The sequence below is a fragment of the Anguilla anguilla genome, chromosome 12 (assembly GCF_013347855.1).
Source record: "Anguilla anguilla isolate fAngAng1 chromosome 12, fAngAng1.pri, whole genome shotgun sequence".
In the NCBI taxonomy this organism is placed as follows: domain Eukaryota; kingdom Metazoa; phylum Chordata; class Actinopteri; order Anguilliformes; family Anguillidae; genus Anguilla; species Anguilla anguilla.
The window spans coordinates 10,662,221-10,687,838 of NC_049212.1; the positions used below are offsets into that span (position 1 = coordinate 10,662,221).

Sequence of the window (25,618 nt, forward strand, 5' to 3'; positions counted from 1 at the left end):
TCTCCTCCTCTCCACCTCAACTAATGAGTGGTCCGGGTTTTGGCGCAAGATGGCTGCCGTGCATCATCCAGGTGGGTGCTACACGTTGGTAGTGGGCGAGGTGAGATCCCTCTCATCACTGCCAAGCACTTCGAGCGTCTGTAAAAGTGCGATATAAATGCAACGTTTCAGTTGTTCATCTTGACACAGCGACCACCCTTGTACGAAGCGTGCGATGACTGCAATGTGTGTTGTTCCCGCCCCCCTTTGTTTGGGGTCAGATCTCCATCCAGAAGATCCTGCTGGCGGTCTGCCAGAAGGTGGCGGAGACGACCAACGCTTACGAGCGGCACCGCATCCTGCTGGTGTACCGCCTGTTCGTGGGCCTGCTCCTCCGCGAGGTGAAGGAGGGGCTGGGCGGGGCCTGGGCCTTCGTCCTGAGAGACGTCGTCTACACGCTCATCCACCACATCAACGGCAGGTGCGCGCGGGTCACTTCCTGTCCGGGGTCTGTCTGTCAGCCTGCGAGCGCTCTAGGATTTTAAGGAGGAAGATATATCGTTATGCAGCCATGCTTTTACACAGTGGCTCAGATGCTACGTTTCCATTATATAGATTCTGCATGTTCAATGTTTAAGGTGCCGAACTGACAGATTCTGATGTTGCTGCAGTACTTTAATGCTGGATTTAGTTTAAGATGCTATGGTGCTGTAATGGTAGATACTGGTTACGACGGTGTTGTGCTGTGATGGTAGGCTCTTTTTAAGATGCTGCAGTACTGAGGTGGTAGATTCTTTACCACTGCAGGACAGGAACCCTCTGCAAACCAGTAAATTTGCTGAGTAGGGCCAAAGTTTTTTTTATATCCATTTGTATAATAAATAAAATGAAATTTAAAAAATAAAAGATGCTGCAGTGCTGAAACAGTAGATTCTCGCTAAGATGCTACATTGTTGTAATGGTAGAATCTTGCTAAGATGCTACAGTGTTGTAACGGTAGAATCTCGCTAAGATGCTACATTGTTGTAATGGTAGAATCTCGCTAAGATGCTACAGTGTTGTAATGGTAGAATCTTGCTAAGATGCTACAGTGTTGTAACGGTACAATCTCGCTAAGATGCTACAGTGTTGTAGCGGTAGAATCTCGCTAAGATGCTACACTACTGTAACAGCTCATTCCCATTAAGATGCTGCAATGCTGTAACAGTAGATACTAACGGTGCTGCCCCTCCTCTTGCCTGTACCCAGCCCGGCCCAGTTAGACGAAGTCACTACCCGGAGCCTCTCGCTGTGCCTGGACCTGCTGGAATCCGTGTGCCGGACAGCTGTACTGTTCTGTGAGGATGCTCTGGAGAGCCACCTGCAGGTCATTGTTGGAACTCTCACCACACAGGTGACCGACCAGCCAGCCATCTCAGAGCAGGTAAGGGGCTGTGACATCACGTTCTGATGGCACTCTGTGTGAGCATGCAGGTGCTCAGATTGCTGAAGTTCCTGTTCTGTGTGAGCATGCAGGTGCTCAGATTGCTGAATGTCCTGTTCTGTGTGAGCATGCAGGTCCTCAGATTGCTGAATTTCCTGTTCTGTATGAGCGTGCAGGTCCTCAGATTGCTGCAGTTCTTGATTATGGAAAATAAGGACAACGAGCACCTGAGGAGGGCCATCCAGCTGCTGGAGCCCCTCCCAGATCGCCCCGCCTTCCGACAGCTGCGAGAAGCACAGCACGCGCTCAAATACAGCACAGGGGAATTCACCCTCCGACAGGTAACACCTGCTGTAGCGTCCCTAACCTAACCCTAACACATTCTTTTCTACATTGAGTTCCATAGCATCCATATCCCACAGTCCTCTGCATTGGGTTCCATAGCATTCACATCCCACAGTCCTCTGCACTGGGTTCCATAGCATCCATATCCCACAGTCCTCTGCACTGGGTTCCATAGTATCCATATCCCACAGTCCTCTGCATTGGGTTCCATAGCATTCACATCCCACAGTCCTCTGCATTGGGTTCCATAGCATGCATATCCCACAGCCCTCTGCATTGGGTTCCATAGCATGCATATCCCACAGCCCTCTGCATTGGGTTCCATAGCATCCATACCCCCCAGTCCTCTGCATTGGGTTCCATAGCATGCATATCCCACAGTCCTCTGCATTGGGTTCCATAGCATGCATATCCCACAGCCCTCTGCATTGGGTTCCATAGCATCCATATCCCATAGTCCCCTGTGTTTGGACTGTGCCCTGTACCATCCATATCCCACAATTACCTGTGTTTGCACTGTGTCCTGTACCACCCCTACAGTCTTCTCTGGTTGCTTTGGGTCATGTAGCATCCATATTCTAAAATCCCAAACCATCTTCATGGGACAGAACCACATCAAAGACTCTGTACCATAACAAGACATCAAACTCAGAGTACTTAATAAAATCTCTCCACCACTGATCTCCCCACTGGAACTCCTGCTGTCCTCTAATGACTCAGTAGTGATTGAAACTCCACTGCTAAAACAGAAGCGAAAGCAAAGCGTCTAGTCTCTTTTGTGATATAATGGCCTTGGCATATGTCCCACTGCTATCCCATAATTCTTTGTGGCCACACAGGTTTCCTCACTGTCAGACACGTGAAAGCCCCAACAGTCAGAGTACTCGCCCTGCTGTTGAATGCAGTGGAGTGCTCATTGCAGTTGTATCTAATAATGCTCTCTGTGTGTCCTCGCAGGAGATTGAGTACTTCCTGTCGGTGTCTTCCTGTGACTCCCTCCCCCTGGCCCGTCTGGAGGGGCTCAAGGACCTGAGGAGACTGCTGCGCACCCAGAGGGGCCAGATCAGGAGCCTGCTCCAGGAGTGTCAGGGTAGGGGTGAGGGTGGGGGTGCTGGAGCCTGCTCCAGGAGTGTCAGGGTGGGGGTGAGAGTGGGGGTGCTGGAGCCTGCTCCAGGAGTGTCAGGGTGGGGGTGAGAGTGGGGGTGCTGGAGCCTGCTCCACGAGTGTCAGGGTGGGGGTGAGGGTGAGGGTGGAGCTACGTGTCTGTGAATGTGTTTACATACATGTTTGCATGTCTGTGTGTACAGTTGTGTATGCCCATATATGTGCTTGCGTGTATGCGTACGTGTGTGTGTGTGAGTGTGTGTGTGTGTGTGTCTCTGTGTTTGTGTGTGTTTGTGTGTCTCTGTGTGTCTCTGTGTTTGTGTGTGTGTGTCTCTGTGTTTGTGTGTCTGTGTGTGTGTGTTTGTGTGTGTGTGTCTCTGTGTTTGTGTGTCTGTGTGTGTCTCTGTGTTTGTGTGTGCCTGTGTGTGTCTTTGTGCCAGACTCTTACTCTGCATCTCTCTCCGTGCTGCAGCGGACCCTGCAGACAGTGTGCTGGTGAAGCTGGTCCTCAGCCTCCTGCAGCTCTGCAAGCTGGCTGTCAATCACCCGGGAGGGGCGGATATCCTGGGTATGTGTGGTGGGCCGGGTCACAGGCTGGAAAACGATTGGTGGCGGCCGCTTGCGAATCAAACAGCGCCTCTAACCCTCGGGCGGTGTGTGTGTGTGGTGGTGTTCCGCAGAGGCTGCTGGGAGCTGCCTGGGAGAGCTGGGGCCGCTGGACCTCGCCACCATCGCATTGCCCCATGGGAAGGATCGGGTTACTGCCCGCGCCTCCGACCTCTTTGTGGACATCGAGCTGCGGTGGGCCTTCACCCTGTTTACATACATGAACAGCGCGCTCACCCACCACCGGTAAGGCTAGCAGAACGCGCGGTGACTCACAGTGATGTGCATTGACCGTAGACTGTAGAAAAATATGAACAAAGTCACAGTGACGTCACCCATTGACTCTCTCATTGGCTTTGTGAAAAGGGTTTTGAAGCCTGGGAAGTGTAGTTTGTGAGCGCCGCCATGTTGTACAAAGTGGAGCCTGAGACGGCGCAGTCGGGACATGTAGTCCGGTCGTCCACTAAGCGCATGGGATACAGTGATTCGGTAGTGATGCAAACTGTCCCTGATTTGTCCACAAAATATTACCGTCTTGTCCAATAGCACAATAACTTAACAAATGGGCATATGGGGAGACATTAGACAAAGAAAAAACACATATTGTGACTACTTTTTCTTGTGGAAAAAATTTTATTTTGTACTTTGACCATATTGCTACCATTGACTTCCATTAAAACGAGTGGCTGAAACCCCCTATACTGGAGCCAGCCGCACTGGCGCTAGTGAGCAACGTCTCACAACGAGACGAGGAAGTGAGCTGCAGTGACGCAGCCTGCTGTTGGCCACTTGGCATCGATAAGCAGGATGCCCCACTGCGGGTTCTGCGGCGTGCAGGAAGCTCGCCTCTCTCTCGGCATTCGGGCCACGCCCCTCGCACCCGTCTCACGCACCCTCCAGAATCTGCAGCTCCGGTGTGACTTCCTCTTCCTTTCTGCTGTGAACATGACCTCCCTTTAATCTCCTTGCTACTAGCGGTTAAATGGGTGACAAAGGTTGTCCAATGAAATGATTCATGACTGTTAAAAAATGAATTGAAGCTATTAATGCCCCTCTTGTTTTTCCTTTCTCCCTCTCCCCCCTTTCTTGTGTTTGCGCTGTAGCATCGAGGTGAGACAGGCAGCTGCTCAGTGTCTGAGGGACATCCTGGCCACTCAGACCGGGCTCGAGTTTTGGGCGGCGTACAAAGACAGTAAGGACCCCATGCTGGTCTACTTCTGCCCCTTCAGATCAGCCAAGAAGAAGGTCTGTCTCCTTTCTTTGTTTTTCTTTTTATTTATTTTTTGCTTCCCATTCTCTTTGAGTATGACTGTTGTGACCCTTGATGATGAATTGCATTTATGTAACGTAATTCTATTTTTTGTTTTTTTTGTTTATTGATGAATACGTTTGTCATCTGCTTATTTCCTGACTGTAATGCCAGCCTTCGGGCAGCAGGTTGGCCTTGCAGGTGAGGGTTTCTGTTCTTATTGCCGTTTGTCAGGCTGTGGAGGTGAGAGTGCCGGAGGCCAGCTCGGACTCCCGGGCGCAGCTGGAGAGCCCGGCTCTGTGGGACCCCCAGCAGGGGCAGCACAGCGACTGGCTGAGGAGACTGTGTCTGGCGCTGCTGGACAGTGGGGGGGTACAGAGCGAGGCTCTACTTCTGTCCCGACCCCTGTGCCAGGTAAAGGCCCCACTCTTATGACCCCTGTACAGGTATCTATGCATGGTAAGGGTCCATCTCTCCCTGTATCTGTACAGGTAAGGACCTCTTGATTTAAGTGTGTACAACGTTACATATATGTTGTAAATGCACATTTGTGTTACAAAAAATGTAGTTTTTGTGATTAATCCATATTACTGAATGAACTTCCACACTTTTGTTTGTGGTTCAACTGTGGTTCAACACTGGAACTGCTCATTGGCTGGTTTATTGTGCACACAGGTGAAGACGGACTTCTGCCAGAAAGCCTTGCCCCTCTTCGTCCACGACGTCCTGCTGCGGGACACGGATGGCTCCTGGAGGACCCTGCTGTCCAATCGCATCGGAGACTTCTTCACCTGCTGCGCCCGCAGCTCCTCCTCCTCCAGCCGCTCCACCACGCCCCTCCTCCCCGACTCTGGTCAGCTGACCTCTGACCCTGCCTCCTTTCTCCTCCATGACCGCCCACCCTGCCTGTTTCCTTCTTCATCCCTGACCTTTGACCCTGAACACCTCCTTCCTCTTCCCTGATCTCTGACCCCTGTGCACCTCCCTCCTCTCCCCCAGTTGCTGACACTGTCACCCCCCCCCCCTTTTCTCCTGAACTCTGACCCTGCCTGCTACCCTTTCAACTCTTCCTTTTTCCTCAGAAGGATATTAAAAATGCATTTTACCCTTCCACAGGAGAGACAGATTTTGCAAACCAGGGCCCAGTGGACAAGATCTCCCTGCGCACAATGCTGGCGGTCATCGACTACCTGAGACACCAGCCGAGATCGCCGCCCGGCAGGTCAGCTGGTCCCCGTGTGCAAAACAACTAAAAAAACCAGACACAAATACAAAAATGAGCCCGCTCTCTATAGGAAAAACACCCAGATTGGGTCAGAGGAGCTGTAGAACGCTTGGCTGTGCTCGTTTAAGGATCTGTGGTGATTTGGTCCCCCAACGCGTTCTCTCCTGATGCCGTGTGCCATGTACACGCCTCAGCTTTCAATCAATAAAACAGTCAAACAGCCAATCAGCCGATCAGTCCGCCAATCAATCATTTTGTCTGCGGCAGTAGCTCCTCCCAGGGGACCGTCTGCGACGCTAACTTCTGGCTGGAGCTGAACTACCTGGAGGTGGCCCGGGCCGCCGAGACCTGCTCCGCCCACTTCACCGCGCTGCTCTACGCCGAGATCCACGTGGACAGGCGCAAGTCCACCCTGGAGGACGGCCGCAGGTGAGGCCTGGAGGAGGCGGGGCCTACCCTCGTTTAGCGTCGCGAAACCCCACCCGCACCGTGCCGAAGGTCAGGCTGAGGTGTAGCGGTGCGTGTGCTGGATTAGCTGTGTATTTCGTGTTTGCTTTAGGTGTCAGGGTTTCATAACCGGGACAAAGAGAGGAATTCCTCTTTATCGTTAGCTTATTTAATCAGGAGGTCCCCGCGTTCAGTGTTTGAGAATTCTTTTACACTTTGTTCTAACACTGTATAGTCTTCTCTGATTGGCCAGTGAGTGGCACGTTGTGTTTGGATTGGACAGCACAATAGCACAATGAGTTATTTCCAGAACATTCTTTACTCCTAATATTTTGAAGCTGAAGCTGGGGCTGGGAGGTGGAAGGTGAAATACCTGCATTCCTAGATGGTTTACACACTTTGCTCACGTCCTCTCCAAAGATGAGCTCCACCCATCTGGTGGAATCTTCATTCGTGGGGTTGTGAGCTGGAATATCATCGCTGTGTCGCACGCAGCTGACTCCACGGATTCCACAGTTCGGTTTCATGCACACCCCACGTTTTCCTTCGCGATTTAAGCTCTTTCTCAAGAGGCTTTTAAGTTTATACACATTTGATGATTAACTCAGGTTGGCCTTCATTTAAGTCAGGAATAACATTAAAGTTTGAACTCCTTCAGGGTTTTTCCTGGCATGAGAAGGGTCTTTGGTGCTCCCCGTTATTGGGTCAGGGTTCATTTAACTCTCCTAATGATAAGGATTAAATTATTATTACATTACAGGCATTTAGCAGACGCTCTTATCTAGAGTGACTTACACAACCTTTTTACATAGCATTTGACATTGTATCCATTTATCCATACATTGTATCCATATCCATTTACACTGCTGGATATATACTGAAGCAGCACAGGTCAAGGGTACAACGGCAGGGTCCTGCCCAGGAATCGAACCTATGACTTTCTGGTTACGAGCCCAGTTCCTTTCCCACTGTGCTACACTGCTGCCCCATGATGAACACGTCATTGATTAAAGGTTTTGTTTTGCCTTTGCGTTCTCCTGGCGCGTACCTCTGTGGTACCGTACCAACTTCCTTATCTTCTGCCTCGTCACTCACATATTTGCTTGGGTACACGCAAAAGATTTATCTGTGCTGGAAAAGCCCTGTTCCAATTTACAATATAGATATGTAACAGACAATTAGCCAAAGCAGCTTACAGAAGGTGCATTTAACATGATTCGGAAACGGAAAGGAAGGAAAACTTTTTGTTCCAGTTTGTTTGGACAAGACCTCAGTTTATGTTTACTGGCACAGAAAACCTTCTTTTCTGTTTGAGGAGAGCGGATTAGCTCGGGCCCCTGATTTCCGTGTGTTTCTTCAGGTCTCAGTCCAGGACGTCCCGCAGGATACTGTTTGAGGACGGCAGCCAGAACTTCGCCATCACCGGGCTCACGGAGAACGGTGGGGAGGACACAGGCATCAGCCTACAGGTGGAACCAACCGACTCTGCATTACACCTCTAATCCTTCAGCCAGGGCAGTCAAACGCACTACAGCCTAACAGCTCACCCTTAGCCTAACATCTCACTCTTAACTTAACAACTTGCACTTAGTGTAACATCTCACACTTAGGTTAACATCTCACACTTAGCCTAAAATCTCAGTCGTAACCAAACATCTCACTCTTAGCCTAACATCTCACACTTAGGCTAACATCTCACTCTTAGCCTAACATCTCACTCTTAGCCTAACATCTCTCACTTAGCCTAACATCTCAGTCGTAACCAAACATCTCACCCTTAGCCAAACATCTCACTCTTAGCCTAACATCTCACACTTAGGCTAACATCTCACTCTTAGCCTAACATCTCACTCTTAGCCTAACATCTCTCACTTAGCCTAACATCTCAGTCGTAACCAAACATCTCACCCTTAGCCTAACATCTCACTCTTAGCCTAACATCTCTCACTTAGGCTAACATCTCACTCTTAGCCTAACATGGTAAATGGTAAATGGACTGCATTTATATAGCGCTTTTATCCAAAGCGCTTTACAATTGATGCCTCTCATTCGCCAGAGCAGTTAGAGGTTAGGGGTTAGGTGTCTTGCTCAAGGACACTTCGACACGCCCCGGGCGGGGTTTGAACCGGTTTGAACCGACTGCCAGACAATCGGTCTTACCTCCTGAGCTATGTCGCCCCCATCTCACTCTTGGCCTAACATCTCACCCTTAGCTTGCGGCCCGACTCCGCATTACAGCTCTGTACAGACCCAAAGCCGGCTGTAACGGTGCAATGCATCACCTGACTGCAGGTGGCAGTACATCGCTCTACAGTGTGTCTGAGCTTAACACAAGTCTTCAGCTCATGCAGTGTTTCTCTACTGCTTTCCCCTCAGGACCTGCTGATTGAGGTGTACAGGAGCATTGGAGAGCCAGACAGTCTGTATGGGTGTGCGGGAGCCAAGATGGCCAGTCCTCTGACCAGGTAATGTGTAACACATTGTGTAGTATCACTGTCAAACCTTCCTTAGTGTGTGGCCCTTTAAAATTGAATTTTTGGTGACTCTTTTTGCAAGTAGTGGCAGGTAGGGCAAATATCTCAAACTCCAGTCCTGGGGAGCCGCGGTGTCCAGTCCCGAGAGGGGGCCGCATTGTCTGCTGGTTATTGGTGTTCATTTCATTGAAATCATTGATTGGCTAATGGTCACACACCTTGTTTCCAAAGGCCTAAATTAGATGCTGATTCAAAGGAAATCCCAAGAACGTGCAAATGCTGCAGCCCTCCAGCTCTGGAGATCCAGATGGGACAGGAGATCCCTGATATATAGTTTTTAATATAGATGTGTAGATTACTGAAGACCATTGTGATACTGTATACACATTCTAATGCTGATGTAACAATCGCTACTTGTAATTGAAAGCAATGGCGTTCTAGAACACTGACTTAGAATGTTGAAAAAGATTCCAAAAACCTGCTCTCCAAAGGATTAAATTGTAAACGTGTTCTGTGCTTGGCAGGATCAGGACGTATGAACATGAGGCTCAGTGGGGGAAGGCCCTGGCGACCTATGACCTTCACACCAGTCTCCCGGACGTCACACGACAAGTGGGGATCGTGGAGGTAACCTCGGGTGTGGTTGTGATGTCGGGGGGGGGAGGCAGGGGAGGTTTGTGGTCTCTGACTGTGACACCCCCCCCCCCCTTACAGGCCCTGCAGAATTTCGGGTTGTGCGGCACCTTGGTGACGTACCTGCGGGGGCTGGAGAGCGAGGGGGCGGACTGGGGGGCGGAGCTTAGGGAGCTGCAGTTCCAGGCGGCCTGGAGGAACACACAGTGGGACTGCCACCTGTCCGACAGGTGAGGAGGGCGTGTGCGTGCGCATTCGGGAGGGAGGTTGACCGTTCTGTCGAAGCGTTGGGTCTGAGCGTAACAGGACGCGCGTTTGGTTTGTCCGTGTTGGTTTTCAGGAGTGAGAAAGCAGACCCAGGCTTTAACGAGTCGGTGTTCTACGCCCTGCAGGCTTTGAGGGATAAAGAGTTCTCTGCGTTCAGCCAAACGCTGAGAAACACCAGGTACACCAGAGCTTTACCGCTTACGAATGAGCGCCAACCATTCACCGTCTGCACCACAACACGTACAGTACACAGCCCTGAATCCCTAACTGCATGTGTCTGTGTGCTGTTGTGTCTGTATATGTGTATCTGTGTGTATATGTGTCAATGTGTGTGTGTGTGTGTGTGTGTGTGTGTGTTTGTTTGGTGTGTGTGTGTGCGTGTGGGTGTGTTTGGTATGTGTGCATGCGTGTGTGTGTGTGTGTGCTTGTGCGTGTGTGTATGTGCGTGCGTGTGTGTGTGTGTGTGTTTGCAGGGTCTCTGAGGTGGAGGCTCTGTGCAGGGACAGTCTGGAGGCCGTCTCCTCTCTGTATCCAGCTCTGTGTGACCTGCAGAGGATCAGCGAGCTGGAGAGCGTGGGAGAACTCTGCTGCAGGTCAGTCTAATAAAAGGGGGTTCCTGTAATAGACTCGTTTGTTGAATATTATTCGTGGGAAACTGCCATTGACCCCGATTAATTCTACTCTTTTCAATCCAGTTTTAGTGCTCATAGTCGCCCCCTGGAGGTGAATCCTGATATTCATTGGATGGCATATCTCCATATCAGTGGTTCTCAAATTAGGTCCTTGGGGACCACTGTGTATGCTGGTTTTCATTCCACCTCAACTGCAATCCCAGAATTTTAACAAGCTGTTGATTTTTCTTAATTAGGTGCTAATAGGGCCAGTGTGGGTGCACATACCGGATTCTACTAATCACTGTGCTTAGCAAAGACTCTAGTGGTTGATTAGTAGAATCAGGCGTGTGCACCCACACTGGCCCTTTCTGGATAAGACCGGGAACCCCAGCTCTAAAACATGAAATGCACCTAATTAAGAAAAATGAACAGCTTGTTTAAATTCCGGGATTGCCGTTGAGGTTGGAATGAAAACCAGCACACACAGTGGTCCCCCAGGACCGAATTTGAGAACCACTGATACAGAGATACGCCACTCGATAAATATCAGGTTCCACCTCCAGGGGGCGACTGTGAGCCAAATCTCTCTGGCTCCTCCCTGCCCCGCGGGGTCTGATGTCTCCGCGGCGTCTGGTTTCCCCCGCAGCGGGCTGACGGAGCTGGGCGTGGCGGAGGTGCTGGGGCGCTGGCGGCGGCACTCGGAGCTCCTGGCCGACAGCGACTTCGGCCTGCTGGAGCCGGTGCTGGCGCTCCGCACGGCGGCGCAGGAGACGCTGGTCCTGCGCGAGCGGGACGCCGGCCGGAGGGAGGGCCTCCGCGCCGCGCTCGCCTCCCACCTGCTGGAGCTCTGCAGGCTCGCCCGCGCCGCCGGGCGCACCCAGGTGAGGGCGGCGGGGTCCGCCGGGGGGGCCGCCTGCAACCGAAACCTCTGCTCCAAACTCCCCCAAGTCTACTGACCGGTCCCCAAACTCCCCAAAGTCCACTGACCGGTCTACAAACTCCCCCACATCCACTGACCAGTCCCCAAACTCCCCCAAGTCTACTGACCGGTCCACACACTCCCCTAAATCTACTGACCTGTCCCCAAACCCCCACAAGTCTACTGACCTGTCCCCAAACTCCCCAAAGTCTACTGACCTGTCCACAAACTCCCCAAAGTCTACTGACCTGTCCCCAAACCCCCACAAGTCTACTGACCTGTCCACAAACTCCCCAAAGTCTACTGACCTGTCCCCAAACTCCCCATAGTCTACTGACCAGTCCCCAAACTCCCCAAAGTCTACTGACCTGTCCACAAACTCCCCAAAGTCTACTGACGGGTCCCCAAACTTTCCTACATCCACTGACGGGTCCCCAAATCCACTCACCGGTCTACGAACTCCCCCGAATCCACTGACCTGTCCCCAGACTTCCCCAAATCCACTGATGGGTTCCCAAACTCCCCCAAATCCCCTGACCTGTCCACAAACTCCCCCAACTCCACTGACCTGTCCCCAGACTCCCCAAAATTCATTGATGAGTCCATAAACCCCCAAGTCCACTTATGGGTCCACAAACTCCCCAAATCAACTGAAGGTCTTCAAAATTTAGGACAACATCATCAGTGCCTCGACAGTTCTTTAAAATGACAGAAATTTAACTCTAATATATGCTTTAATTTTTTGGAGATTTTGGTGAAAAGCCATATATTCATATTTGTGTACATGATGGTAAATAAGATATTCAAATATTAAAGTGTGGAGGCTAGCAGGAGGCAGATTCACAGTCAGATTTGAATGGCGGTGTGTCAGTATTGGAGTGAGTAATAGGAAATGGTCTTATAACATGAGGCCAGGTACTTCAATGCGTTTGACCTGGCTCTGGCCTAGATTTGGCCTAGCTCTGGCCTGGTTTTGGCCTCGTTCTTGCCTGGTTCTCACCTGGCTCTGGCTTGGTTTTGACCTGGTTCTGAGCTGGTTCTCACCTGGTTTTGACCTGGTTCTGACCTGGTTCTGGCCCGGCTCCACCCCCCTGCAGCTGGCGGAGAGGGCGGTGTTTCAGATGAAGCAGCACGGCAGGCCCAGCGCTGGGACGGGCACATCGCCATGGCAACTGGAGGAGGCCCAGGTGTTCTGGGCCAAGCGGGAGCAGAGTCTAGCGCTGGGCATCCTCAGGCAGATGATCGAGACGCTAAGCGACCAGGTGAGAGGCGCCTAGCAACCAGGTGTGGCTCACTGAAAAACCAGGTGAGGATTGCGTTGACCCACATTCTTCCACTGAGTGACTGCAGCTGAGGTCTGTTTGTATATCACTGGAAAAATGGCCTCAGGACTGGAAACGTTTGCGCACTTGGAAAGGTATGTCCATTGTGTTTGGACAGTGTGTACATTTCAGAAAAAAAATCTTTAAAGGCTTTGAAGACAATGTGTCAAAGTTTACCCTTGAGCCGATTAAACATTTGCCTCATAGGTTGAGTGTGAGGGAAAAAAACTGATTTTTTTTGTAAGATACAGTGTGTGTTGTGGTCTTTGGGTTTGTACATAATTTAATCTTGAGTGTTCTCTGTGAGCTGACTGTGTGTGTGTGAGCTGTGTGAGCTGACTGTGTGAGCTGTGTGCTGCTCTGTGTGTGTGAGCTTTGTGTGTGTGAGAGCTGTGTGTGAACTGTGTGTGTGAGAGCTATGTGTGACTGTCTGTGTGTGTGTGTGCTGACTGTGTGAGCTGACTGTGTGAGCTGTGTGCTGCTCTGTGTGTGCGAGCTTTGTGTGTGAGAGAGCTGTGTGTGAGCTGTGTGTGGGCTGTCAGTGTGTGACTGTGTGACTGTGGGTGTGTGACTGTGTGTGACTGTGTGTGTGAGCTGTGTGTGACTGTGTGTGTGTGACTGCGCGTGAGCTGTGTGTGACTGTGTGTGTGCTGACTGTGTGAGAGCTGTGTGTGAACTGTGTGTGAGCTGTGTGTGTGACTGTGTGTTAGCTGTGTGTGACTGTCTGTGTGTGACTGTGTGTTAGCTGTGTGTGACTGTCTGTGTGTGACTGTGTGTGTGACTGTATGTGAGCTGTCTGTGTGTGAGCTGTGTGTGAGCTGTGTGTGACTGTGTGTGTGCTGACTGTGTGCTGCTCTGTGCAGGTGGACTTTAACCCTGCGCTGAGCCCCATGTACGCAGAGTGCTTGCGGCTGTGTGGCAGCTGGCTGGCAGAGACCTGCTTGGAGAGCCCAGGTGTCATTCTAGAGACGTACCTGGAAAAGGTAATGCCCCGCCCACCTTTGGGGCACTCGCTCTGACATCATCACCTTAAGTTTATAGACCAGCCACATAAGAGCTGTAGGGCAGTAACATGGGGCTTTTACATGGAAACAGTCTGAGCAGTAATGCGTTAAATACATGAAATACGTTTAAACAGTGTGAAGTACATCCATATATCAAAGCCTTAGGGCCTCTAGAAGCAAACTAAGGACACTCTTTCATAAAGAAAGTCTCCTAATTTCAGTTTAGTCCATCCTGGAAATTAGTAGAAAACGGGACTAAATTAAAATGGAGTCGTTGCCCATTTTGATAACTCTCTCTGATATTAAACCCTGACTTTGAAAAGTTCAAAAATATCAAAATAAAAGTCAGAAAAACAAGTATGAAAGTGAATGCAGTGAATGCAGTCTGTGCAGTCTGTAATAAGCGGTGAGCGTGTGGCCATGTTGGGCAGGCGGTGGAGGTGATCGAGGACCACCCCGGCGGGGAGGACGCCCGTCTGCTGGCCCAGAAGACGCAGGCCTACCTGTCCCTCGCCCGGTTCTCGGACGCGCAGTACCAGAGCATGGAGAACTACATGAAGTCGTCCGAGTTCGAGAACAAGCAGGCCCTGCTGGAGAAGGCCAAGGAGGAGGTGCACCTCATGAAGGAGCACAACGTCAACACCAACAGGTGGGTTTCCGTAGTGACCGGTTGCTCAGCAACGGACCGCCACGCGATAACTGTGTACGTGAGACGAAACTGAAAAGAGGTGGGGGTCGGTTCAGCAGTGTGGATCCATTACAGGCGTTTAGCAGACGCTCTTATCCAGAGAAATTTACACAACGTTTTACATGGCATTTACATTGCATCCAATTATACAGCGGGATATATACTGCAGCAATGCAGGTTAAGTACCTCGCTCAAGGGTACAACCGCACTGTCTTACCTGAGAATCGAACCTGTGACCTTTAGGGTACAAGACCAGCTCCTTGCCCATTATACTACTTTGCCCCCCAGCTTTCTCAGCTTTGAAAGCTGTGAGCCCAGGGACAGTAGCAGTGGCAGTGGATGTGCTATATGGTAATGTAGCACCGGCGGAAGGCCTGTGGGCAGGGTTAACGGTGTGGGTGGGGCTAACGGTGTGGGCAGGGTTAACGGTGTGGGTGGGGCTAACAGTGTGGGCTGGGTTAACAGTGTGGGTGGGGCTAACAGTGTGGGCAGGGTTAACGGTGTGGGTGGGGCTAACAGTGTGGGCGGGGTTAACAGTGTGGGTGGGGCTAACGGTGTGGGCAGGGTTAACGGTGTGGGTGGGGCTAACAGTGTGGGCGGGGTTAACAGTGTGGGCGGGGATAAAGGTGTGGGTGGGGCTAACGGTGTGGGCAGGGTTAACGGTGTGGGCGGGGATAAAGGTGTGGGTGGGGCTAACGGTGTGGGCAGGGTTAACGGTGTGGGTGGGGCTAACGGTGTGGGCAGGGTTAACGGTGTGGGTGGGGCTAACGGTGTGGGCAGGGTTAACGGTGTGGGTGGGGCTAACAGTGTGGGCGGGGTTAACAGTGTGGGCGGGGATAAAGGTGTGGGTGGGGCTAACGGTGTGGGCAGGTTAACGGTGTGGGTGGGGCTAACAGTGTGGGCGGGGTTAACAGTGTGGGTGGGGTTAACGGTGTGGGCGGGGTTAACGGTGTGGGTGGGGCTAACAGTGTGGGCGGGGTTAACGGTGTGGGTGAGGTTAACGGTGTGGGTGGAGTTAACAGTATGGGTGGGGTTAATGTGGGGGTGGGGCTAACGGTGTGGGCGGGGTTAACTGTGTGGGTGGGGCTAACGGTGTGAGCGGGGTTAGCGGTGTGGGTGGGGCTAACAGTGTGGGCGGGGTTAACAGTGTGGGTGGGGTTAACGGTGTTGCCGTGGCGCCCGGGCGGCAGGTACACGGTGAAGGTGGAGCGGGAGCTGGCGCTGGACGAGCGGGCGCTGGCGGGCTTGCGGGCGGACCGGCGGCGCTTCCTGCTGAAGGCGGTGCAGAACTACACGCTGTGCCTGGCGCTGGGCTCCGACCAGGACCTGTGGGTGTTCCGCCTGGCGGCCCTGTGGCTGGGCAACGCCGACGACGCCAGCGTCAACAAGGCGGTGGAGGTGGGCCGCCTAACCCTCCGACCCCCCCCCGAAGAGTGCGCATCTCTCCCCTCACCCCCCAACACGAACCGTGTAGCTTTCTCCCCCCTGCCGCTCCCCCACCCCCCCAAACACAAACCGTGTACATCTCTCCCCCCACTCCCCAACACAAGCCCCTCCCCCAGCACTTCCCCAACCCCTCTGGGATTAGAGAATGCAATGATTCTACGCCCCCCCATTTCAGGAACCTGTCAAGAACACTCCATCATCATGAAGGCAATGGTGACCACACACACAAACACAAACACAGACACACACACACACACAGACACCCCAGCCCGTGTGTGGCTTAAGAGAGCCCCCACATGATGATTTTAGCACAGTAGCATCACCACCCTCCACCACGTGCCTGTTGCTCGGAGACCAGGCTGCTCGGATTGCACGTGCTCAGTGCCGTTTCTCCTCTGTTGCAGGAGGCCGTCGAGAAGATCCCGTCCCACAAGTTCCTGCCCCTGATGTACCAGCTGGCCGCACGCATGGGCACCAAGGTGCCCCGCGGGACGGGCGAGGACCTGGGCTTCCACGACGTCCTCAACGAGGTGACCCTCCGCCCGCTCCCGGGAAGGGTGGCCCCGAAGGTCCTCTGCCGTCATCTCTAAAATGGCGGAGAGGAAACCGGCTTTTATAATCTAGAGGTTGCTGGTTTCAGTCCCAGATGGGGTACACTTCTTGCTCAACAAAAGGCTCATTCCCAGGCTTCGACTTTACTCTGGTCCTGTGTTTAAAGTAAACGTACCACCATGGAAGTACTGCAACCTATTTTTTTAGCAAAACAGTTTCTTACGGTATCCACGATTTAGCGAAATCCATATTGTGGTACTGTGTCATACCGGTTTTCATGTTAATACCGACATACGCCCCCCCCCCCACTCCCCCTTAACACAACATTATGCGCCCCCCCCCCAGCTTATCTGCCGGGCATCGCTGGACCACCCTCACCACACCCTCTTCATCATCCTGGCGCTGGTCAACGCGAACAAGGACGAGAACTTCGCCCGCACTCGACTGTCCAGGAGCACCCCCAGACAGCCCTCCCAGCTGGACAAGGTGGGCGGAGCTAGATAGACACTTCCTGGGTGGTAAGGTTGGCAGAGCTTGATAGACACTTCCTGGGTGATAAGGTGGGCGGAGCTAGATAGACACTTCCTGGGTGGTAAGGTTGGCAGAGCTTGATAGACACTTCCTGGGTGATAAGGTGGGCGGAGCTAGATAGACACTTCCTGGATGGTGTCAGCAGGCTGCTACTGAGGTCTGAGCGGAGGACTCTGCCTATTTAATCACAGATACATGCAAATAAATGCGAACTTCTGCGTGCAAAAGGTTGTCATTAACAACCTGGAGCCTTTCTCCACCAAGTATTGCATTGATTAACTTCAAAACTAGCCTTGTTTTGCTCATACCCGGAGAGACGTTTTAATGGATGGGGATTTAGAAAACAAGAACATAATAACGTGTACATTTGTTTACACAACAGCCAGTTAAGACGATATTAGCTCATCATTCGCCTACAGTATATCTCAAAAGTGCCATTTTGTGGCGCTTTTATTTAAAACGATTAGAAAATGTAGGACAAGAAATATAACAAAGAAATGTGAAAATGATGTTGGACACGGAGCAAATAACGCCGATAATGACGTAAAACTTGTAGCGAAAGAATAATGAGGCCGTCGTTCTGTTGTTTTTGTCTGCTGCTGTTCCAGGAGCGTTCGGACGTGGCGCTCAGGATCATCAATGAGATCCGGAAGCAGAGAGGCCGGATGGTGAGCGGTTTGGAGGCGCTCTGTAACGCCTACATCACCCTGGCCTACCTGGACGCCAGCCGCCACAAGAACGAGAAGAGTACGTGACCAGCCCTGCTCGAAAAACAGAACACAAAATGGCGGTCGGTCCTTGGTGTCGACTTTGACTTTGGTAGCAAATCTAAAATAGTGAACAGATTGAAGTTATTTCTGTGTCAGTTTGAGAGGCAACCAAATGTTCATAACAGAAAACTGAAAACTGTTTAATTCGAGCCGACTGTGGGAAAACCACACCATTGGAAAATGTTTGGAGAATGTTCCTGAGAAGAAAAACAGCATCCACAAGGACCGAGTTTGAGAAGCCTGGGTCTAAATGCTTTGTGAGGTTTCCCTCTTGACTTGCAAATCATGATCACATGACTAGCTTTAACATTTCTCTTTCCTCTGTTCCAGAAGCCATACCCATTCCTTCTGACCAGCCTATTATGAAAATTAAGGACCTGGATGATATTGCGATCCCCACAATGGAGATCAAGGTAGGCAGGAGGCCTGGTTTGAGTATTCACATACTCAACATCACTGGTTTGAGTATTCACATACTCAACATCACTGGTTTGAGTATTCACTTCCTCAACATCACTGGTTTGAGTATTCACTTCTGGCAGTTCGGAAGGTTAGAGGATTAGGGTTAGAGCTAAGATTCTGATGTTAGGTGCATTACTAATGAAAATGTTTGTACTGCATGAAAGTTGTATAAACATATTCATTAGAAAAAATTTTATTCATATCCAAAATATTTTGGATCCAAATATTGTTAATTTACCAGTCAGGCTCGCAAATCTAAACAATTATTCAGTCGCTGCGCAGACTAATGTTCTCAATCAATCGATCAATCAATTTTATTTGTGTAGCGCTTTTAACAAAGGAGCTTTGTCACAAAGCAGCTTTACAGAGAACTGGCCCCCAGAGAGTAAGCCTAGGGCAACAGTGGCAAGGAAAAACTCCCTGACTGATAGCAGGAAGAAACCTTGAGCAGAACCGGACTCAGAGGGGGAACCCATCTGCCACAGGCAGGCACCAGTAAGCGAGCTGGGCTTGCTGAGTGGCTCGTTCAGAAGTTCTTATAACCCCAGTGGACATTTAAATTAGACACTGGTGTCCAATTATCATAATTTCTAACAGACTAAAGGGGAAAGCTTACCTTTGTTTCAGCAGTACATCAGTATTTACACCCCTAATGGGCATTTTTACCTTCTCAGTCCAAAATGTATAAAAATAAATAAAAAGTAATAAAATTAAGCAAGAATGTTGAAATGTTTTGTTATACAAATAAAAGGAGTTTTCTTTCATGAAGTGTCATTGTAGCCCGTCAAATAAAATGAATTGACATCAGCTAGCATAATTTCCGGACCGTGTAGCCCTGGTCTAAACCCTAACCCCCCCTGGTGTTTTGGTGTGCGCAGGTGGACCCCACTGGTCGGTACGATGACCTGGTCACCATCGAGTCTTTCAGGCCTCACTACCACCTGGCCGGGGGCCTCAACCTCCCCAAAATCATCGACTGCGTGGGCTCCGACGGCAAGGCCCGGCGGCAGCTGGTCAAGGTGAGGTCACAGGAAACACGCGCCACGGCAACCGTTGTTTAGAAGCACCTGATTGGTGGTCCTCCGCAAGGTGACCTTGCCGTTGGAAAAACTGCAGAATCAGAGTGCAGTCAGCGGCGTGTTTGAGCTTACTGTACTCCTTTTCTAACAAAACTAAACCCTGCAGAAAGTCTTGAGCGCTCAACAATACTGACGCTATTGCAAGTTCTCAGTGTTAATTATTAGCCTGACATCTTTTTTGCGAGCATAACAGCTGTCAGAACTGTAGCATAGCCGGCCTTTACTGGAATATAGCGCTCTGTCCTCCGGTTAATGGTTAGCCGCGGGTGTGTCGAGTTTCGGCCATGACAGGGCTCGGCTGTATTTGAGGAGTTAATAGGGGAAGTCATTTTTCTTCATTTCTGTGCTCGATCTGATGAATGCGCTTGTCACACTCGGCGTGACTCCTCTGGGAGGGACGGAATAGCCAGCTTTCCCACAGGGAAATGGGAAAATTCCTTTTACTCAAGCGCAGATTTTCAGTACTCTGCCCAGCTTGCCTATGTGCTGCACGCTTCAGTGTTCCGTTCACCGATTGGCCGATCGGCCCCCGAGCACGGTTATTCCGCGCTGCGATTGGTCGGTGCCGTGACGCCGGCCCGCGCTGATTGGTCCGCAGGGCCAGGACGACCTGCGGCAGGACGCGGTCATGCAGCAGGTGTTCCAGATGTGCTCCACGCTCCTGCAGCGCAACGCCGAGACCCGGAAGAGGAAGCTGAACATCCGCCGCTACAAGGTACCGTCCCGCCCAGGGGGCGGGGGGGGCGGGGGGTGGCGCGGGTACAGGCTGACCCGCGGGCGCTCTCTTTCGGCAGGTGGTGCCCTTCTCCCAGCGCAGCGGGGTGCTGGAGTGGTGCTCCGGCACGGTGCCGCTCGGGGACTTCCTGGTGGACCCGCAGAAGGGCGCTCACCATCGCTTCCGGCCCGCCGACTGGACCAGCCTCGCCTGCCGCAGGAAGATGCACGTGAGGCCCGAGATTGCCCACCGCCCCCCTACCCCCGGCTTTGATTGGTTAACGCTTCAGCGTTACGTGTCGTGATTGGTCCACGCTAAGCTATCCCCACCACGGCTCAAAAAGGCACACATCCAGTGTTTGTGTCCGTTATATTTTCTGTTCAAATTCAAACAGACGCCTGTTACAGAGTCCGTTGACAGAGAATATCTCAGAATCAACAAAAAGATCTTGTGTCTGAATTCAGGTGATTTAAGATCAATGAGCCATTGAGCATTATATTGAGTCACATACAGGTATTGATTTATAGACTCTGCAGAGCAGAGCAGAGCTCAAGAGAACAGGTACAAGAGTGACAGAAAGAGGGCTGCAGTTCTGCAGAGTGGTGACCTGCATTGTAACGGGCCCAAAAACAGCCGTCTCCAAACCAGAACAGGGTCAGGATGCAGAGAGGGAGTAAAAAAGGGATTTCAAACTCTTTTTCAAACGCTTCCTTTCAACGGCTAGCCAGTTTATGCTTTGGAATCAAGGCGTGCGATATGTTTAGCCAATCAGTAACTTAAGTTAAGCACCTGTGCCGAAATGCACAGAAGATCAGCGGACAAGGCTTTTTAAACTTTGATTTTGTTACACGTTTTGCGTTGCGTGTTCCTTGCTTCATGTCCCGTGTTCCTTGTTTCATGTTCCGTGTTCCGTGTTCCGTGTTCCATGGCCCGTGCCGCACGCAGGATGCGGTGAGGTCCGGCTCGGACACGGCTCAGGCCTTCAGCGAGGTGTGCCAGAACTTCCGGCCCGTGTTCCGCTACTTCTGCATGGAGCGCTTCCTGGACCCCGCGGTGTGGATGGAGAAAAGGCTGGCCTACACCCGCAGCGTCGCCACCTCCTCCATCGGTACCACAGGCCCCGCCTATCCTAACCTTAACGCCTAAACGTGTTTATTAGGAATGTGGGCGTGGCTGCGTGCTTTGGGGTCAGTCTGGTCTGCGGAAGGTGATACCAGCGGCTGAGAAGACGCGCTCATCAGACGGCGCCGGTGTTGTTCTGATGTCAATGCGCTCGTGACCTTTGACCTTTCTCTCCCCAGTGGGCTACATCGTCGGACTCGGGGACAGGCACATCCAGAACATTCTGATCGACGAGCTGAGCGCCGAGCTCGTGCACATCGACTTAGGTGAGGAGGATGAGGAGGATGAAGAGGTCTGTCCTGGCCTCCCACGCCCCTTAAGGGTCTCTGAAATCTTCAGGTTTATGAATATTATATCAAGGACTTTGAGGTTGTTGGAAATAACAAAACTCTTGACAGGGGTGTTTCAATATGCGCGAAGGCTTTTGCTGAGTGATTTTGGGGATCATTTGGAAGTGTCATCTCCATGTTTTATACATATTACACAGGCCCTTAGAGACTGATCCTAGGTGAGTCTACTAGGTGATGCACTACTCAGAATGGTGTTTGGATTCAGCTTTCAGAGCCTGGGGAAGCCCTCAGTTGCTAGGATATTGGGGGAGTTTTCTCATTTTTTATTTATTTTAAATGTTTTTACTTATTATATTAACTATTTGCTCTGTTATTTGTCTGACCTTGTCTGCTGTGTTTGTTGTTGCACCACTGCTACCGTTTACCCTCATTTTTATCTTGATTTTATTTTTGTACTTAGGTCTTAAATGTTTTTTTTAATATCCTTCAATCACCCTGTTTGTTTCTGTCTTTTTATGTACAGCACATTGAGTTGCACCCGCTGTCGGAAACGTGCTTTATAAATAAAGTTTGATTGATTGATTATTTTATTTGTATCCAGCAGTTCTTGTGATATTGACCAGTTTCTATGAGTCCTTGAATTTTTGGACCCTGAAAGGAATCCTATTATTGCTGATATGATGACGAATATGGTCAGTGTGAACTGTCGGAACATTCGTTGTTGGATGATGTTTTCTTTTGAACTTCCTGTGACCCCCCCCCTTTCCAGGTGTGGCATTTGAACAGGGTAAGATCCTCCCCACCCCTGAGACCGTACCCTTCAGGCTGTCCCGGGACATCGTGGACGGGATGGGTATCAGCGGAGTGGAGGGTGTTTTCAGAAGGTAAGCGCTGTTATATTAAAATGAAGGCTTCCTTGCGTGGGCGCGAGCTGCAGAGCTCGAGAGAACATTGAGTGTGTGGGTTTGCTCCGGCGCGGCTTCTCATCGTTGTTTGGCCTCGTTTAGATGCTGTGAAAAAACCATGGAGGTCATGAGAAGCTCCCAGGAAGCCTTGCTGACCATCGTGGAGGTGTGGCAGAGTCCGCCCGTCAGAGTTCACCTTACAGAAACCCACCAGTTGGAGTTCACCGTGAAACTCTGGGTCTCCCTCCCCCACCCAGAGCAGGGGTCTGGTCTACAGAGCAGAGAGTTAAACCCTTCGAGCTGGCAATATACTGAATAATATATACTGGCTGTTTACCCCCCGCCCCATCCCTGGGTGCTCCTGTATGACCCCCTGATGACCCCCTGTTTACCTCCCCTCCCCAGGTGCCATTATATGACCCCCTGTTTGCCCCCCCCCCTCCCCAGGTGCTCCTGTATGACCCCCTGTTTGCCCCCCCCCTCTCCCCAGGTGCTCCTGTATGACCCCTTGTTTGCCCCACCCCCTCTCCCCAGGTGCTCCTGTATGACCCCTTGTTTGCCCCACCCCCTCTCCCCAGGTGCTCCTGTATGACCCCTTGTTTGCCCCACCCCCTCTCCCCAGGTGCTCCTGTACGACTCCCTGTTTGCCCCCCCGCCCCCTCCCCAGGTGCTCCTGTATGACTCCCTGTTTGCCCCCCCCCCTCTCCCCAGGTGCTCCTGTGTGACCCCCTGTTTGCCCCCCCCCCCTCCCCAGGTGCTCCTGTATGACTCCCTGTTTGCCTGCCCCCCCCTCCCCAGGTGCTCCTGTACGACCCCCTGTTTGACTGGACCATGAACCCGCTGAAGGCCTTTCACCTGCAGCAGCAGCACGAGGAGCAGACCGAGCTCAACGCCACGCTCAGCTCCACCCCGGGGGGGGACGTGCTGGACGCCCCCGGCAAGGCCAGGTACGCTCCACCTGCCCCGGGTCACCCTCACATGATCGCATGACACTTATCGAGAATGAAAAAAGAGATGTTGGCAAAGAGCACAGGTTCAAAACTTGTTTAAGCCCGTTGTGGTTGTCCGATCTGGGCCTAAATCTGTGTTTGTGTTATTGGCACAACTGTAGTACAGTATTTTATGTTGAGCTTCCTTTTGAAAAAAAGGTTTAATTACTTACTTTGTCAAAAGTTACACATGCTTTTGGAAAGTATTTCTTTGAGAATTTTATGCTGTGTTGTGACTGTTTTGCGTTATCTGTTGTATTTTAAATATTTGTTTGCAGATTTATTGGCCAAGTTACAGTTTTTATCTCATTGTGTGTGTGTGTGTGTGCACGCGTGTGTGTGTGTATATTTGTGTGTGTGCATGTGCGTTCGTGTGCGTGTGTGTATACATGTGCGTGTTTGTGTATGTGTGTGTGTGTGTGCATGTGCGTGCGTATACGTGTGTGTGTGCATGTGTGTGTGTGTGCGTGTGCGTGTGTGTGTGTGTGCGTGTGCGCATACGTGTGCATGTGTGTGTGTGTATACGTGTGTGTGTGTGTGTGTGTGCGCATACGTGTGTGTGTGTGTGTGTGCGTGCGTGCGCATACGTGTATGTGTGTGTGTCTCTAGTAGCGACACGCAGAGCTTCAACAAGGTGGCGGAGCGGGTTCTGCTCCGCCTGCAGGAGAAGCTGAAGGGGGTGGAGGAGGGGGCGGTGCTCAGCGTGAGCGGCCAGGTCAACCTGCTCATCCAGCAGGCCATGGACCCCAAGAACCTCAGCCGCCTCTTCCCCGGCTGGCAGGCCTGGGTGTAGCAGCCGCTAGCACGGCGCCGCGCGGCTAACGCTAGCATCTTCCATATACTTCCTGTTGCCGTTTCCTGTTGCTGCTTTGTTTTGTTTTTTTCTCCCTCGGTTCCGTTTGCTTTTTAAAAGAGCTGCATCTCTTCTGAACATCACTGTGCAACCTGTGGAAAGATGGTTTTTTTTTTTTTTTTTTTTTATAGAAACGGTCAGTGTAATCCATCTTTAATCAGCCTGTAGGCCACGTACATTTCAGTCGTACGGTTAGTATTTTCATAGTACACTTAAACGTGCCTTCTGTTTAAAAAAAAAAAAAATACTTCCAGAATCTTAATTTCATCTTGTTGGAATCCTGACTCTCAGGAAAAATTCAGGTTTTTTTTCTTCACACCCCTTCTCTGGTCTGGGAAGTCCTCTTGGTGCAGATGCATACAGAAATTGTGCATCTCATTATCAAATCTGTAAAGAAAAAATGCTGTTTCGTTCATAATAGGACTTTCCTCTCAACCTTCTGAACCCACATGCAAATATGAAGAAAATGAAGTAAGTAATGCAGTAGATATCCAAATAAAAACCATCCCCAAAATGCTGCATCTATATTTATCTGCCCATTTGTAATCTATGAACGGTTTGTATTGAAATACTTGAAACTGTAAATTTGAAAACCTTTATGCAAGTACTGCATTGAAGTGCACTTAGTGAAAACGTACTCAAAGCTCTATACTGCGCAGTTTATGCAACCAAGCTTATGAATGTGTTATATACGTTTATTGTTTTCACAAATAAACTTATCAGTCTTTTATATGTAAGCATTTGATGTCTGACAGCCGTTTGAATGAATTCCTTATGTATCATTTTAAAACAACTTGCCAAAAAGATTGTAAAGACTTCTAATAAAATTTGTAAGGGAAAGTGAAAGGTGTTTTATTTGCAGTACATGCATTTGGTGTTTGTAGTGTGCTGTATCAATGTATAAATATCAGACCTGTAAATACGTATTTGTTTTGGATTCAATTACATTTCTGCACTTTACTGATCTTGTCTGATGTATTGGAACCAATGAAATACTCTCAGAAACTGCAAACCCCGCCTTCTGGTCATATGGGCAGGCTCAGTTACACCAGGCAAGATCAATAGAGCACAGAAAAGTGTTTGAATCCAAAACAAATACGTATTTGCCCCAGGTCTGATGGATATTGATGGGATGAATTCATAAATCGAGCCCCCTGAGCCCCCTAATGCTGGGGACATGGCTGGTGTAAAACAGCACAGTGTTTATTTACTGTAGGCTGTTGCCACTTACTGGACATTTTAGCTTTTAATAGTTTATTACCTGGCACGGAAAGAATGGCATGCATTTTTTTGTCATATTGTCAAAGTGTAAAGCAGCTGAAGGTGCATGCCTCATGACAAACGAGACAAATAGGGAGTGAAGGTCACTTTTTTTAAAAAGAAAGCGTTGAGATGGACTGAATGGACTGCATTTATATAGCGCTTTTATCCAAAGCGCTTTACAATTGATGCCTCTCATTCACCAGAGCAGTTAGGGGTTAGGTGTCTTGCTCAGGGACACTTCGACAAGCCCAGGGCGGGGATCGAACCGGCAACCCTCCGACTACCAGACAACCGCTCTTACCTCCTGAGCTGTGTCGCCCCTGAGATGTCTAAAATGGTGGC

General features: G+C 50.7%; 1 protein-coding gene across 1 annotated transcript in view; it reads left to right on the forward strand.

Moving 5' to 3' along the window:
- The window catches only part of atm (ATM serine/threonine kinase), a 38,011-nt gene extending 13,158 nt beyond the window's left edge, over positions 1 to 24,853 (forward strand). Inside the window, exons 28-62 of the mRNA XM_035385975.1 lie at positions 261 to 460; positions 1,228 to 1,402; positions 1,579 to 1,743; positions 2,705 to 2,837; positions 3,324 to 3,419; positions 3,532 to 3,703; positions 4,561 to 4,702; positions 4,941 to 5,120; positions 5,382 to 5,559; positions 5,823 to 5,928; positions 6,199 to 6,360; positions 7,739 to 7,847; positions 8,755 to 8,843; positions 9,377 to 9,479; positions 9,567 to 9,715; positions 9,826 to 9,930; positions 10,226 to 10,345; positions 11,013 to 11,247; positions 12,383 to 12,547; positions 13,471 to 13,590; positions 14,043 to 14,260; positions 15,490 to 15,697; positions 16,150 to 16,275; positions 16,643 to 16,783; positions 17,437 to 17,575; positions 17,929 to 18,011; positions 18,939 to 19,079; positions 19,738 to 19,854; positions 19,934 to 20,083; positions 20,800 to 20,962; positions 21,156 to 21,242; positions 22,036 to 22,150; positions 22,274 to 22,337; positions 22,970 to 23,118; positions 23,773 to 24,853. Of these exons, the coding sequence (XP_035241866.1) occupies positions 261 to 460; positions 1,228 to 1,402; positions 1,579 to 1,743; positions 2,705 to 2,837; positions 3,324 to 3,419; positions 3,532 to 3,703; positions 4,561 to 4,702; positions 4,941 to 5,120; positions 5,382 to 5,559; positions 5,823 to 5,928; positions 6,199 to 6,360; positions 7,739 to 7,847; positions 8,755 to 8,843; positions 9,377 to 9,479; positions 9,567 to 9,715; positions 9,826 to 9,930; positions 10,226 to 10,345; positions 11,013 to 11,247; positions 12,383 to 12,547; positions 13,471 to 13,590; positions 14,043 to 14,260; positions 15,490 to 15,697; positions 16,150 to 16,275; positions 16,643 to 16,783; positions 17,437 to 17,575; positions 17,929 to 18,011; positions 18,939 to 19,079; positions 19,738 to 19,854; positions 19,934 to 20,083; positions 20,800 to 20,962; positions 21,156 to 21,242; positions 22,036 to 22,150; positions 22,274 to 22,337; positions 22,970 to 23,118; positions 23,773 to 23,953 (4,986 nt within the window). The 3' untranslated portion in view covers positions 23,954 to 24,853. The remainder of the gene's footprint in view (positions 1 to 260; positions 461 to 1,227; positions 1,403 to 1,578; positions 1,744 to 2,704; positions 2,838 to 3,323; positions 3,420 to 3,531; positions 3,704 to 4,560; positions 4,703 to 4,940; positions 5,121 to 5,381; positions 5,560 to 5,822; positions 5,929 to 6,198; positions 6,361 to 7,738; positions 7,848 to 8,754; positions 8,844 to 9,376; positions 9,480 to 9,566; positions 9,716 to 9,825; positions 9,931 to 10,225; positions 10,346 to 11,012; positions 11,248 to 12,382; positions 12,548 to 13,470; positions 13,591 to 14,042; positions 14,261 to 15,489; positions 15,698 to 16,149; positions 16,276 to 16,642; positions 16,784 to 17,436; positions 17,576 to 17,928; positions 18,012 to 18,938; positions 19,080 to 19,737; positions 19,855 to 19,933; positions 20,084 to 20,799; positions 20,963 to 21,155; positions 21,243 to 22,035; positions 22,151 to 22,273; positions 22,338 to 22,969; positions 23,119 to 23,772) is intronic.
- The last annotated feature ends 765 nt before the right edge of the window (positions 24,854 to 25,618 follow it).